The sequence below is a fragment of the Sciurus vulgaris genome, assembly GCF_902686455.1.
Source record: "Sciurus vulgaris genome assembly, chromosome: 8".
Taxonomy (NCBI): domain Eukaryota; kingdom Metazoa; phylum Chordata; class Mammalia; order Rodentia; family Sciuridae; genus Sciurus; species Sciurus vulgaris.
In genome coordinates, this window is record NC_136468.1 from 32,305,941 (window position 1) to 32,321,069 (window position 15,129).

Here is a 15,129-nt window from a genome sequence, read left to right on the forward strand (position 1 = left end):
GTGTTGCCTTTATCAAGAAAACTGCAGCCAGAAGGTCCCAGTGACGGGAGGGTTTCCAAGGACATTCACAAAAAAACTGTTAAAAAAGGAAGAAGTGGCATGCTGTACCCAGAAAGCACATTGCTGGGTTATGCCTGTACCACTCAAGTTAGAGCTTTCTTTTCCTCAAAATACCCTCCGTACTCTGATTCAGTGCCAACAGAGCAAGGAAAAGAAGTGCAGCAAAGCAAAATGGGGAAACAGTGAAGAAAACTCCTGCGTTCTCCCCACGACTTCCGGCTTTTGAGGCAGGCAGCCCTGAGCCAGGGGAGAGGAATGATGTGCTTATGACACAAGACTGGACAATTTTAGTACTGATGTGATATTCTTCCTATGTATGAAAGTGATTGGAAAACGTTCAAAGCTATGGGATCTATTCAAGATTTTATTCAAGTGATAGGGAGGAAATACACAGAGGAATCTGAAAGGTCAGGAGGGAAAAGAATTAAATTATTTTCTACTGTCACCTTATGGGCTAAGCCTACTTAATTACTAATTACAAACAGAATCATTATTACATTTGTGGGAGAAAAAATTACTCAAAACACAGGTCTCTGCTATGCATTGGTTAAACCATTCATTAATTTACCACATTAAATAGACTCGATTCTCAAGCTGAAGATTCTTGACACATTTTTTGGATGAGATGAGATTTCTTTCTTTCTTTCTTTCTTTCTTTTTTTTTTTTTTTTGCGGTGCTGGGGATTGAACCCAGGGCCTTGTGCTTGCAAGGCTGGGTGAGATTTTCTGATGGGAGCATTTGAAGTGTGTTGGAGAAGGTAAATCCTCTCCAGGTCCCCATCTTCACACAAACATTGAACACATACCCTTGTTTTTAAGTGTCTAATTTTTAAAACCTCATTTTATACACCCAAAGTTGTAATTGCTATATGTCTTTGCCTGAATGAGGATGAGCACATTATTTGATCTCCGTCTGACATCATTTTCTTTTGTGTAAAATAAAGGTACAACAAAAAAAATTTTTTTTTAAATGAAAAGCTATAAAAATCGGAAAGCCAGCATAAATACCTCATGGAAATGACATCCGCAACTGCCTTGCAGAAACTCTTTGTATCGTCCCATGGTTATAGTGAATGTGTCAACCACTTCATAACCATAATTTTTTGCAGCATCCAGAATAATCAAATTTTCTTTCCATAAGTTTTGTACTTCACTCTGTATTGCAGAGTAGAATAATAAGGGTTTTTATTAGCAGTGGATTATTTTATGATTTCATAACTCAAGCAGAAATCATATAAATGCCATCTTTTAAAACAGATTGGTTATATTGTGCGATAAAGAATTTCACATGCATTTCTTAAATAAAGACAAGTTCTATTCTCTTCTCACTCAAGACATCAATATAACCGTGTGTGTGTGTGTGTGTGTGTGTGTGTTGCATAAAAATACACACATAGTTTAGAACTTTCCCTTCCACAGAAAGGAATTAAATTGATTGCCTACAATAAATATTTAAAACATTTCAATTTGAAAACCAATATTTAAGACTCATGAGTGCTAGGTCCAGCTACTTGGATTCTTATTCATTTGTTCACATTAATTGGCATCTGCTTTGTGCTTCATTTGTAGCCACAAGACAGGAATACATGGGTAAATAAATTGTGGTCCCTGCTCTTAAGATGCTTCATTTTTAATAAGAGAAACAGATACATAAACAGCTAGTAAGTTCTTTATTAGAGGAGAAATAAGCCAATTTTTGCACTGAGGGAAGGAGTAGCTATCAGGGACAGGGGAGAGCTGGATGGTGAGACTTTAAGAGGAGGTTATCATGCACAACAATAGAAACAAAAAGATGTACCCCATTTGTGTACAATGAATCAAAATGCAGTCTGTAAAAATACATTTTTTTTTTTTTTAAAGAGAAGTTTCCTGAGCAGTCTTGAGCGAGATTTGCTGGCTGGAAAAGAGGTGTGTGCTTGGGAGAGCAGCAAACTTGAGTGAAGGCTCCAGCTGCTGTTACTGTGGATCAGATTCCTCCCTCCCTCCGGCACCATGTCCCTGGCAATGATTGAGCGTGGCTGGGAGTTCTAGTTCAGGTGCACTCTGCTAATCACTGTAGCTTCAGGGCTTCTTCGTGGCTTGGCTAAGTTTCTCAGAACTGACCTGTAATCCTAGACTTTCTACTGAAATCACCCTTCCTCTTCTCCTTTCATATTTGACCCATTGCAGTCCAAGAGTTCCAAGGGAATATTAGGCACTCAAAAGATATTTGGTGCAAGATCGAATAACATGCATCAGATGCTGTGATCTGAAGGGCCTCCTGCCCACTCCCACACCCTTCCTTCTATCTTTCCCAGGCAGCCCCCTTTATGCCCTTATTCAGTTAATCCTGACTTGCTGTCTGTTTCTTGGAGAAGCCAGACTGACACAGGGAAGCTATTGTACTCACTTTTCCTTTTCCCAAAGGGAAAATGTGATTCTTCAGCTGAAAAGACAAATAATAGCTCCCATTTGTTAATCCAACAGCAAGGTAAACGAAGCAGTTATAGATACATATAATTTTCTGCCTTCACTGTGCTTACATGTTTATTTGTACATGATAGAGAAGAATGTTTCCTTCAAAATAAAGGTAGTGAATAGAAAAGGCTCAAAAGAAGCAAACTGCAGGAAAGAGACATGTAAATATTCTCTGGGCCTCCACGATCATATAAAAAATGATGCTCAATATTATTGATTTTGTGTGTAGGCTTCTTGTCCATTATAAGAATTCTTCCAATTTTAATGTGCCTAGTTATGGAAGGTACATGAAACTTTAAGTAGTTTCCAGAGAAAATTTTCTGAAGCAAAACCAGTTCTGTGGGAAATAGATAAATTTGAATGCAGGGAGCTAAGGGGACAGTGCTTTGGGAATCAATACATACAAGGGAGCAAGGGAAGAAGAACTGGGCAGAGGGAAGAGTTGAGTTGCAATGCAGTAGCAACAGAAGCTTTCGCTAATTCCATCTGGAGTTCTAGAGCTGGGATGACCCAGGTGGCCCAGGTCGAGAAAGGGCACTGAGTTTTAGCACTCCTTCCTGCATAGGCGTGTTGGGTCTCTGCAGCAAAAGACAATTTCTGCTGGGACTCAGATGTGAGTCATCATTAGGACAGGAATGAATGCATCAGATGAGAAAGGATGATCTGGGAACACCCAAATCACTAGAACAAATCATGCATTCGTTTGTGCACAGGCAATTTTTGTGGGTCCACTATGTGCTGAGAAATGTGTTTGGAACTTGGGGTACCAAAGTGAACCACGCAATGACCCTTTACCTCCCTGTCCCTGTTCTCACTCAGATTCTAGCCCAGCAGGATAGATGGACAACCAAGGGTTGTGTGCACTGGTTGACAAGCTTGTGAGGACATAGATACTATTTTAGGCACTCATAGTAAGAGGAACTAACAAGTCAAGTGTGTCCAGAAATTTCTCCCAGAGGAAAAAGCACTTAAACTAACAAGGGGATCTGAAATTGACCCAGGTGGGGAGTGGGGGGAGGGAACAGTGGTTTCAAAGACCTGGGGGTGACTGAAAGCATGGTGTGCTTGAGAAGGAGCACATGCTCAGCTTGACTAAGCTCAGAGTGTGTGTGAATGTGTGTGTGTGTGTGTGTGTGTGTGTGTGTGTGTGCACGCGAGCATGTGCGCATGTGGGCATATGTGTGCATGTGCTCTGGGAGCAAGGAATAAAGGTATATATAAATATAGAGAGGAGGGCAGTTATCAGTCTTGCAAGTAATGATGGGAGTTGGGATTTATGTTCTGTCTTTACTTGCTATTATCTCTTTCTACCATCTTTCTATTTTTGCCCCTTTACTTCTTTCTTCCTTTTGTTCTCACTCTGTTGGAAAAGACTGATGAACACCAGCAAAGCTTTGGTGGCAGGCAAAGTCTTTGATGCAGGGTCTGGCACATAACAAATGCTGAAGAAATGTTAGCTGGGATGAATGGATTGTGAGTTAATGACCTAAATATGTGCAGGGGCCATGAGCACTCCAGTTGCCGCAAGGAACTGTAGTCAGAGAAGCACAGAGGAGCTACCAGAGTTGAGAAGGAATTGCAATCTCAACTGGTAGCCCTCAAATAACATTAAAGGGGCTCAATTCATAACCCATACCAAAAATGATCAGAGTCCCCTTTCCTGGTCCCCAGTAAACGGTAGCCCTTCAGCTACCTCAGCTTTTAAATGGCTCAACTCATTTTAAGTTACTGTAAACCCTGCTGACTTCAAGTTGCTGAATTTGAAGGTTTTTACTTCAGCCACTTTCTACCAGTTCTCCCATTTTAGTATCAGAGAAGATCTGGCAAAATTTCCAGAAAAGAGGAGGTAATGTGCTCAGTACTGGGAAAAGCTAGGTATACTCAGTAGAGACACAAAAATAAATCTTAACTCCTTACATAGCAAATGGGCACTCTCCTGCCTGCCCAGTTCCCACAATTCCCCTGAACCATGACTGCAATTGCCAGCAGACTCGGCTGCTAGTGAATGTTCCTCACTTGAGCAAGAGCAGCTGGTTCTCCAACCTACAAATGTGGGTTTTCTTTTTTGTTCTACAATTTCTATTCAGTGGTGAGAAGAATTTATCATCTTCTTCTGGTCAGAAGCCCCTAATTCCTTTCATTTATGAATATCCAACTACAGAGAAAAAACAATGATACTACTTCAAAGATTTTTTTTTTTTTTTTTTTTTTTAACAAAAAAAGCAATTGTCTTCAAAAAAGCCACTCCTTCCCAAAGGACACTTTGATATTGGCAATTTCATTTGTGGTTTCTGTCTGAACCTGAAGAAAAGAAAGCCTTTTTATATAGCCTAGAAAGGCATATGAAACACTGCGGGTAAATGATACTTAAGCAATTTCTCTCATATATGCCTCAGTTCTTAATTTTGCATGGTTCAGCACCCCTTTTTCTTTTACGAATCCAATGCAAATTATTTGCAATACATTTGTGGGCTATGGTCTCCTTTTTCCAGGAATAATTACAATTGATCTGAAATCATAATCTCTATGTATATAATCTCTTTTGATCTTTATGAAGGTTTCCTTTCAGAGCCTTTTCCAGCAGGGATCAAAATAGGAATTAAGAAGTTCACACAGCCAAAAAGAAATGGGCTTACCTGTGTTAAGAAATGCACTCCATTCACTGGTAGATGGAATCCAATTCCCAAAGTTTTGATGATCACTAGGATATTGAGTAAATTTTCCCTGAATGAAGTGATCAGAATTCCAAAGTCACAAACCATAAGTGCAGTTTAGATGTTTGTTAATTATACCAACAAATTCAATAGAATCCTTTTATAATCAGATAATTGGCATACAGGGCCAAATTCCCATTTTACAGATTTGATGTATATTAGGGGATTTTGTGGATTGAGTTTTGCATGTTTTGATCTATAGCAAATTTAAATTTGGATGATAAAAAGACCTGTTGTGATTATATATAAAGGTGTTTTGAAATATTTTAAACCAGGCTTAAACTTCTAATTTTAAATTATGAAGTGTTCTTTAAATAAATGTCTTGATAAAACTTAGTCCTATCAACATCACATTTTAAAAAATTGAAAATATTAATGACAATTACTGTCACAGCAGTTTACCTCTTCAAAACCTTGTGAATAATTTGCAGGTGGTTGGAATTAAGCCACTGAACACCACCAACAACCAATACAGTCTGGCCAGTATTCTCTAGGGGACGTGATCTGAAATCCAGAAAGAAAAACAACACATGTTGCTTTAAAACAGATGGTAAACATTTTAACTGCATTGCCTCACATTTCATTGAACCATGTCTGGCTTCCTGATCACAGGACCTCCTTGTCATTTGCAACTCGTTTTCAGCCACATTACTGAGTATCTAAGCCTTTCAGCACATTTGATATACAGTGAGCAATTATGACTGCTAGTAAAACATCAGGACATTGTGGCCTTGTGCCATTTATAATAGTTCCATTGTACCTTTGCAAGAGATGTTCAAGTGCTTTCTCAAATGTTGGTCTCAGTGAAGGGCTTATCCAAAACTGGGGATAGTAGGAGTAACTAATCAACGTCTTCCCACCATTGACGTTGGGATACAATTTAGTGCCATGCACCTTCTGCCATTCCTGGAGAGTTTCATTTAGTCTTTCAATCAGATAGTACATGATCCCTCTGTTGGTTGAATCACCAATGAAGAGAATCTATAAAGGAAAAGATATTTGTTTCCAAATCACAGTTTACATGCTATAAGATAATCTAAATTTACTAATTTTCGAATATTTATAAAACACCTGTCTAACCAAAGGACAGACCTTCAAAAATGACATTCCTTAGGATAAGATTTATCATATCTCACCTAACCTGTTCCTTTTCTTATCTTCTAGTAATGACATCCTCTGTGGACCCACGAATGCATAAAACTTTTCTCTCCACGCTATTTTCAATTCCTCTATCTGCCATATATTCATTGCTTTCTTATCTACTCATTTAACAAGTCTTATTGATTTAAAGACACTTGAAATATTTTAGTGCTCAGGATTTTTCAATCTGTTTTATAGGTGTGAAACCTGAGAATCTGCAGAAGTACTTCCCTAGAGGTCATGTTATTATTTGGGGAAAAAAAAAAAAAAAAAAAACATGACTAGAATCTGATTTTCTGAACATCTTGCCATGTCCCAAGTTGCATAGCCCAGGGCCATTTGCTCCCCAGCAAAGTCTCCCACATCTATCACTTCCTTCCATTCCCACTAGCCCTTCTTGGGGCTCTCACTGTCTCTAAGCTGCACTATTGCAGCATTCTCCTGAATAGTCTTCCTTCATGAACAGTGGCTGCCCTCTAATTTATTCAACACACAGTATTGCTGGGATAAATTTTTACATGTCTAGTTCTGGTTATCTTATTTGCATGTTCAAAATTTATATTGGCTTCCATATCCTACAGAATCAAGTCTGAACTATTTAAGTTCAGCTAACAGTTACTGAATTTTTATTGCATGTCATGGTCTGCTAGTTGGAGATTTCCACGGATGAGGAATTTGAGACTCAGGAAGACTGAGGTCATAAATCTAGTAAATAGTGAACACAGAACTCAAACCCAGGTCCTTTGGCTCAGTGCAGGAGCAAAGGCCATTCCTCTCAATGCATCCCCTCATGTAAGCATGACACACTCCTACTTTTTCACTGAACATGATTTGCACTCAACAACGTCTGTTTTTCCTTGTTTTAATCTATCTGCTGTGAAGGTTCCTCCCTGGGCAATCCCACCTGTCAACCTCCAGACCCAACACCAGCGGCACTTCTACCAACATGCCTGTGCCCCTATCCAGAATTAACTTCTTAGGCCTCTGAGATTCCATCAAATTTTTACTCCCATTATAGACTGAATCAATGTCTACATGAAATTATGGTTATTGTATCTGTGTCTTTTTTTCCTCATATCTTTTCAAGGAATAACTGAGATCAGGGTCAATTTCTCATCTATTTCCCCATAGGACCATGAGTACACTTTAAAAAAAAAAAAAAAAAAAACACTTAAGTTAATTGAAAATAAAAGAGGATTTTTCCATGGACAATATTTGAATGTTTTTGGATATGACTGAGTTTATTCTTGAGCTTTTCTCTTTCTTTTGAGATTTGCTTTTTCATTGTTCTTGCACAAATTTTATTCTCATTTTAACAGCTAGAATTGCCATCATTTCTCAGGAATTTCTGCATTTGTCCATCCAGAGTAAATTCAGTGAGAATATGCAAAGGTTTATTCTTTCCAAGGTAAGTATGTCAAAGTAGTTGTGTGAAGAAATTCAGAAAGTTTTTTTCAATTTGCCTTCAGAGTCAATACTGTTACCATAAACCTGGTCCAGATAGACTAAATAACATGCCAAGGGCCACACCAATCCTCTTAAGTTCAATTTGGGGCAATAAAATTGTAGTATAATAAAATAATTTGTGAAATGAATTGCTTCTTATTAGGTTTACCTTATAACTGTTCTTCTGGACTAGATTTCTGATTTTTAAACAAGGATTCTGAATCATCATGAAAGCTCTTAATTTGGATACTAGCAATTATGCAAATTCACTTGTACTGGTTTACTAGTTCTGCAGGGATGGTACCACAGACTGGTGCTTCGACAACAGAAATTTATTTTCTTATATATCTGGAGGCTAGAAATCTATAAGATCAAGCAATTGGCAGGGTTGATTTTTTCTGAGGGCCTCTCTGGCTTGTCTTCTCTTTGTCTTTGCACGGTCTTCCTCTGTGAGTCTATGTTGTAATCGCTTCTTTTAAAGACTGGTCATATTGGAATAGGTAGACCCCATCCATATGATCTAATTTTACCTTGTTTACCTCTTTAAAGGCCCTATATATCTATAGGTACTTTCTGAGGTACTAGGAATTTAGAACTTCCAACATATGAATTTGGCAGAAAGGATATCAGTCAGATCATGATACTAGTATAGGACCCTCAAGTTCTAGCTTTAAACCAAATCACCACGACGGACTTATTTTAGTGAACTTTTTTGCCACTATGATCAAATGGCCCAACCAGCACAACTGTAAAGGAGGAAGAGTATATTTGAGTGCTCACGGTTTCAGAGGTCTTAGTCCTTAGAAGGCCAGCTCCATTCCTCAGAGCTTGAGGTGAAGCTGAACATTATGGAGAAAGAGTGTGGCAGAGGGAAGCAGCTCACATCATCAGGAAACAGAGAGAGACTTCACTGACCAGATATAAATATATATACCCCAAAGCCATGGCCCCAATTTCACCTCCTCCAACCACATCCTACCTGCCTCCAGTCACCACTCAGTTAATCCCATCAGGGATTAATTCACTGATTAGGTTAAAACTCTTACAACCCAATCATTTCTCCTCTGAACCTTCTTACATGGTCTCACATGTGAGCTTTTGGGGGGACACCTCACATCCAAATCATTACAGGACTTTTCTTTGCAGCTTCTCTTCTTTTTGGTATAGAGGTACAATTCCTCCCATGAATCACTGTGGTCACTAGATATCTGTATTATGGGCTATGGAGAGATACAGAGGTTTAGGGAAGTCGGAGTGACATGTTACTGAGATAAAAAATCCTGACAAAGCTTGTGGATCTCCGGTCTTTCTGTGTGGTTAGGTCTGAAGATGTGATCCACCAGAGTAGATCAGAGACAAAACAGCTCTGTTTCAGAATTCTAAGCTCCTATTCTTTATTGCCTAGAAAACCTTAGACAAATGGTGTGGCCTCTCCAGGGTGTAATTTCCTTATGTGTAAAATGGAGGAAACTGCAGCTCCACCTCAGAGGACTTACATGAGACTTTAAAGACGTGTCCTGCGGCTGGCATAATGAGCACACAGTGGATGTGAGCTGGCATTCAGGCACAGGAGAAGCCAGCAGCAGTTTTTGAGAGTGCCTGGCAGTGCCTTGTGAAACACTTTGAATTCTCCAGCCCATTTAGAGAAAGTGGCATGGAAATGGAAATGTCTGAGTCACGGCAGTCTCCCTTCTAGCCACCAAACTGCTACTACTTGACCCTAGGGAGACTAGAAGGGCTACTGCAGAAACCTAGGTTCTGGATGGAGGACTGAAAGAGAGACTGTCACTCGAGTAAGCCAACATGGTCAGAGCAGGTCCCTGGTATTTCCATGGTACATCTGTGACCAACAAGAGCTACACAGATGCCAGAAGGAGCACACCCACCATCATTTGCAAAGCCAGTTCTGTTACACAGCAAATATCTAGAGAGCACTTTTTAATGCAGTGGACACAGCTTTGGGAAGGCCATTTTCTAGAGGAATATCTTTGCCCATTGCCTTTCCATTCATGAAAGATGAAAACAATAAAAGCGTAACTAAAATAAAATGAAGTCATGATAGTAAATTGATTGTTCTATCAGTGAAACAAATTTTTAAAAGGTTAACTCGTATCCCTAACCAAAAGATTTCTAACTTCAAAATGTTAGCCCTTTTAAATGTACAACACGAAATTTACAAGTAGCATCATGAATTAAAGAGTGGTTCTTTTCATGATTACTTTCAATCTTTTATATTTTTTTGATCATTCAGATTTGATGAAATCGATTAAAAGGAAAGGTGCAGACTATTTGTTTTAGAGGACAAATTCTATTTCCCAAATGCTAAATTATAATAAATATTTAATACTATCAGTACAATTAATAAATGACTCTTCTTCTCTCCCATGAAAATTATTTTCTTAGATTAGCATATACAGGTATTGGTGGACATAAGCAATCAAAGAGAAAAAAAACAGCATTAAATACAAAGAGCCAGTAAGAATATTTTTTTTTTTGTATTTTCTTTTTTTTGGAGTAAAAATAACTTCACTGAATATTGAAATCAAAAGTTCCCAAAAGTTGTGATTGTATCTTCATCAATAAATATTATTTGTGGCAGGGAGCTATTTCTTTCAGAATAGAAGTCTTTTTATGCATCACAGGGATTATACATTTTTTCCCTTCTTTTTTCTCTTTCTTTGGCTTGGGTTGTCTTTAATATGTATAGAAATGGAAGCATTCTTTTGGCCCAATAAGATGCATGAGGATGACAACAGAGGGCTCATCCAGCCAGCAGGGACCCACTGAAACATCTGAGAGGAATTCCACAGGAGAGCAGTAGGCGCTATGGTCCACTAGTGGAGGTAATGCCTCCTGACTGGAGAGCACTCACATGGTATAAAAAGAAGATGAAAGTACAGGGAGAAGTCTTATTCATCACATCTAGCTCAGAGCCAAGCAGAGCACCTGTGTTGAGGAAGCCCCCCGGTGATGCTGAGGAAGCCCAGGATTGAGAAACCCTGCTCTCAGAAAAGAGACACCCATTTCTATAGGAGACAAAGGGTGTCCAGTTGAAACACGAAGCCGGGACAGATCAGATGACTAATGATATTTAAGTAATGACAAAAATTCAGTTCAACAAAGCATCTCTTTGTGGGCTGTGATTTGGCTACAATGAAAGTATTCTCATCAGGCATTTTAATTTAAATTGACTATAGATGGGCAATCAAATTGCTGTTTGGAGGTGAAAATAAATGTGAGACTGAGATTTAAACAAATCACCCTCAAACATACAAAACTGAACCACAAAGGAGATCAAGCAACTGTGTAACCCCAGTTAAACATGGTTCTTCTAGCTGTTGGAACTGAACTGCTTATGTCATCATTTTGTCTGGCTTGTCAGTCAGTGTATTTACTGAACGCAGAAGGAGGGTACCAGGTATGAGTCATCCTCTCCTGGGGAGCATGAGGTACACTCCCCTTCTTTTATCCAGCCCTGATTATAGGATTATTGAAAGTGACAGCAACGATAAATTAAGTAGCCATAATGGAATTCACATTACTCACAATATATTATTATAAATTAGCCACACTTCAAAAATTTAAACACCTTTAGGTTTAAGACACTACTTAGCTTGAAAACATTACTTAAAAATTTAAGTTACATTTCCTGTTTTAACAGCTGAGTTCAAGTACTTTCTGTAAACATTGCCTTTTATATTTCCCTTTCTTAATTGCACTCTTCTTTCAGATATTTTATTACTGGTTTAAATTCTGAACTGCTTTCAACTGACAAACAAAATAAGGGCTTATTTCATTCAGTTGGGTTACATGATATAGTTGCCCGATTTTCAGCAGTAAATTTGATTGTCATATTTCTAAACCATTTCCTACATATTTCACACTGTGATTATAAAGGTGAGCTCTGACAATTTTTTATCAATGTTCCATTCATTCTTTTATGAAATTGGGTATCTATTTAGAGAAAAAGTGTGGAAGTATAATTGGAATTGTAGCTTTTGATTCAATTGATTTTGCTTTGATTCAACACAGAATCACAAAACTTAAACATATTTATAAAAACCTATAAATGAGACATATCCTGTTTGAATAGAGCTAGAGTTTAAAAGGAGTCTCACATTTACCTGCCTTCCATAACGCTCAAGTGTGCTATAGAAATGAATCTCACAAACGATCTGAGGAGGAAGGTGGTTTTGTCCTTTCACCCGAGAGCTTGATCTGTCTTTCCTTCTGTTAACACTGCTGAAATGAAGGAAATGACCGAGGTGCAGAAAGTTTGGTGCTGCTCACAGGTTTTTAAGTGCAGTGAGGTTCCTGGTTGAAGTTACTGGAAACCTGAACCCCTTTCAAATCTCAACTGATTTGTGTCTTGCTCATTCTTTACAGGTGGGCTTGGATTTTCAAGCATAGTCTTGGCATTCATCAATGTAAAACAGTAGGAAAAAGATGGAAAAGGTCATAATAACAACATAAGGAAACTCGACAGAGAGAAATGACTACTTGGAGATTCTAAAGAAAGCAGAATAGTATTTGAAGGCCTAACTTTTCAGTAATTCTCACTGGACCTGTCAAATTCTGTTTCCTTTAGATTTGAGTCTTTGGAGAAAAATAACTCAGTTTCGTTCGTTTCCCAAAAATGAAGATTGCCAAATTTCGGACTTAAAGTTCTAATTCTTCTCCTTCCCCTTCCCCTTCCCCTTCCCCTTCCCCTTCCCCTTCCCCTTCCCCTTCTTCTTCTTCTTTCCTCAGCACAATAGTTTTGAACTACTTATTCATGGCAAGAATGAAATTTCTGGATGCTCACTATTAAATGTCTTAGTTTTCCATTTTTTCTATACTACTTTTAAAGTCCTCAGCTACTATACTGTTAGAAATTGTGTGTTGCATACCCCAAGGTGTGTAAACTGGAGACCTGAAAAACTGAGGTCCTTATTAGTGCTGTCTCTAGTGTCTTTCTCACCTGGTTGGATCCTTCTCCTTTATCCCACTGAGAGGGATGTCAGAAAGTGCTCGGCTTGAGGGATGGGATTCTCACAGCAAATGCTCTTGGGAAAAATGAAGATCACTGCTTTTTCTAATTCAATTAAGTGATTTCAAAATAATCAATTCATAGATAGCCTCAAAGTACAAGCACTACTCTGTCCAGCCATCTTCTTTCTGGAAACTTCTCCAAACCCTTCCAGTCTGGATCTGGAGACTGGCAATCATCCTGCCAATCATCATGCTGTTTTGCAATGATTGCTTCCCTCATTTGTCTTCTTCCACTAGACATTTAGCATCTGGAAGAATGCTGTATGCTACTGGGATAGATTCTTACCTCAAAAAACATTTTATCAATGAATGAAGTGACAGCACAAAAGTTTCAACATACTTTAGAACTTAACTTCAAGTGATCGGGGGACTCAGCTCTGTGCTAATATTATAGATAACTGACAATAGCGGTGTTTCTGGAATGGGGCAGCATAATAAATCTAATGATTTTGATGAATAAAAATAATTACTTTGTTGGTGAGGTGAGAACTATAGCTCAGGCTTTGTGATTACCTGTCTGAACCTCTCCTGCTTCATTACTATCTCATTGTCCTTATGTACTGTTAACTGAATATTGAAAGTAATATGTTTCTTTTATTCAATATTTGACATGGTAGAAACAAATACAAAAATGTCCAGCATATAATACATTTGAAAAGCAAAATATTCCTATTACTTTTTCTTCCATTCTTGTAATTGTTATGCCTTAAGATTATTTGTCTTTGGAATGGTATGATAATTGTAGAAAGTTACGGGTAGAATGAGAACTTATTTGTCTTAGTAATCAAACATTAGAATTAAGGAGTACTTGGTATATTTTTATTATTCTAATGGAGAGTAAAAAAAAAAAAACAAATAAACTGTGAAAATCTTTTGCTTACCTACTCCAATTAATAAATGGAGCTTTCTTAAACCAAGTGCTGTAACATAGTTTCAACTCTGAATGTTTATCTCTACTTTATGAGGCTTATTAACATAGGCATCTGACTGTATTACCAAATCCTGTGACTCAATGTGAACTATCTTTCTCAGGATCTCTCTCCTGTGCATTTCCACTAGCTCTGTGCTAGTTATGATTTAGAAACAATCTTTTAAAATATAAATTTCTGTTTTTTTATTGATTGATTTATGGATTGATTACAGTGCTGGGGACTGAACTCAGAGTCTCATGCTAGTGATAGACAAGTGCTTTGTCACTGAGCCACACCTCCAACTCTAACATACATAGTTTTAGTTTAAAAAACCAATGTTCACATATTTTGAAAATGAAAACACTCATACTAAAAATGATCTCTGTTCTCTTCCCCAGCCATGCTCTACTACCTGAGCTGCTTTCGTGGGCATGTAACCTGAACAGTCTCACAGGGCTTGTGCTTGGAAGGGTTCTATGCTTGGTTGATTGTCCCACCATTGCCTTGGGATTCTTAATAATGTTTTAACACAGGGTCCTGACTTTTCATTTTGTACCCTACCCCTCTCCCACTCCCCTCCACATATTGTATTCACTCTTACCAATTTGTTACTTACAGAAATTCTCTGTGTAAGCAAGCATGTTTGTATGTACGCATTAGTTTCTACGTCAATGGATTATTCTCTACACGGTCTTGCTTCGCCTCCTCAATGTTGCATGTTGGAATTTTCCCAGGAACAGCCTCAGTCTCCCCAGCATCCATTTCCTTCTTATCTTAGGCAATCTCCCTTCTGTTATGGGAAGATCTTTCTAGTTCTGAATATGCCACTCCTCTGCTAAAAGGGGACAATGTTTCCCTGTTTATGTGTAAAATAAATTTAACATCCTGGAAACCAAATCAGACTCGTAGGACCAGTGCCAGTGTTTTGGAAAATGTGAGTTTCTGAGCACACAGATCTCAAGGACTCTGGACTAGGTGAGGCAATATGATAAGCCCTCTCCGCTAAGCAGGCAGCTAGTTGGTCTCTGCGGGGATCACCTAACCTGAGCATAGGACACTGTTTTCAGACTTTGCAACAACCAATCTTCTCTTGCTAACAAGTAGGAAAAAGTGATCTATTCTCCTTACCATTATCTTGTAGAGTTGCTAAAAATCGACTTTGAAATTACTAGAGACAGTGTTATGGACTGAATGTTTATGTCCCATCTAAATTAATGTGTTGAATTAGTAACCTGCAGTGTGACAGTATCAGGAGGTGGAAGTTTGGGAGGTAATGAAGTTTAGATGGATCATGAAGGTAGAGACCCCATGATGAGACTGGTGGCCTTATCAGAGGAAGAGACCAGAGCTCTTTCTTTCTACCACATGAA

At 38.4% G+C, this 15,129-nt stretch overlaps 1 protein-coding gene across 1 annotated transcript in view; it reads right to left on the reverse strand.

Annotated features, from left to right (window-relative positions):
• Window positions 1-15,129, reverse strand: part of CPED1 (cadherin like and PC-esterase domain containing 1) — a 273,570-nt gene that overhangs the window by 18,350 nt on the left and 240,091 nt on the right. Inside the window, 4 exon segments of the mRNA XM_079152537.1 lie at window positions 1,069-1,215; window positions 5,154-5,241; window positions 5,634-5,735; window positions 5,992-6,212. Coding sequence (XP_079008663.1) covers window positions 1,069-1,215; window positions 5,154-5,241; window positions 5,634-5,735; window positions 5,992-6,212 — 558 coding nt within the window.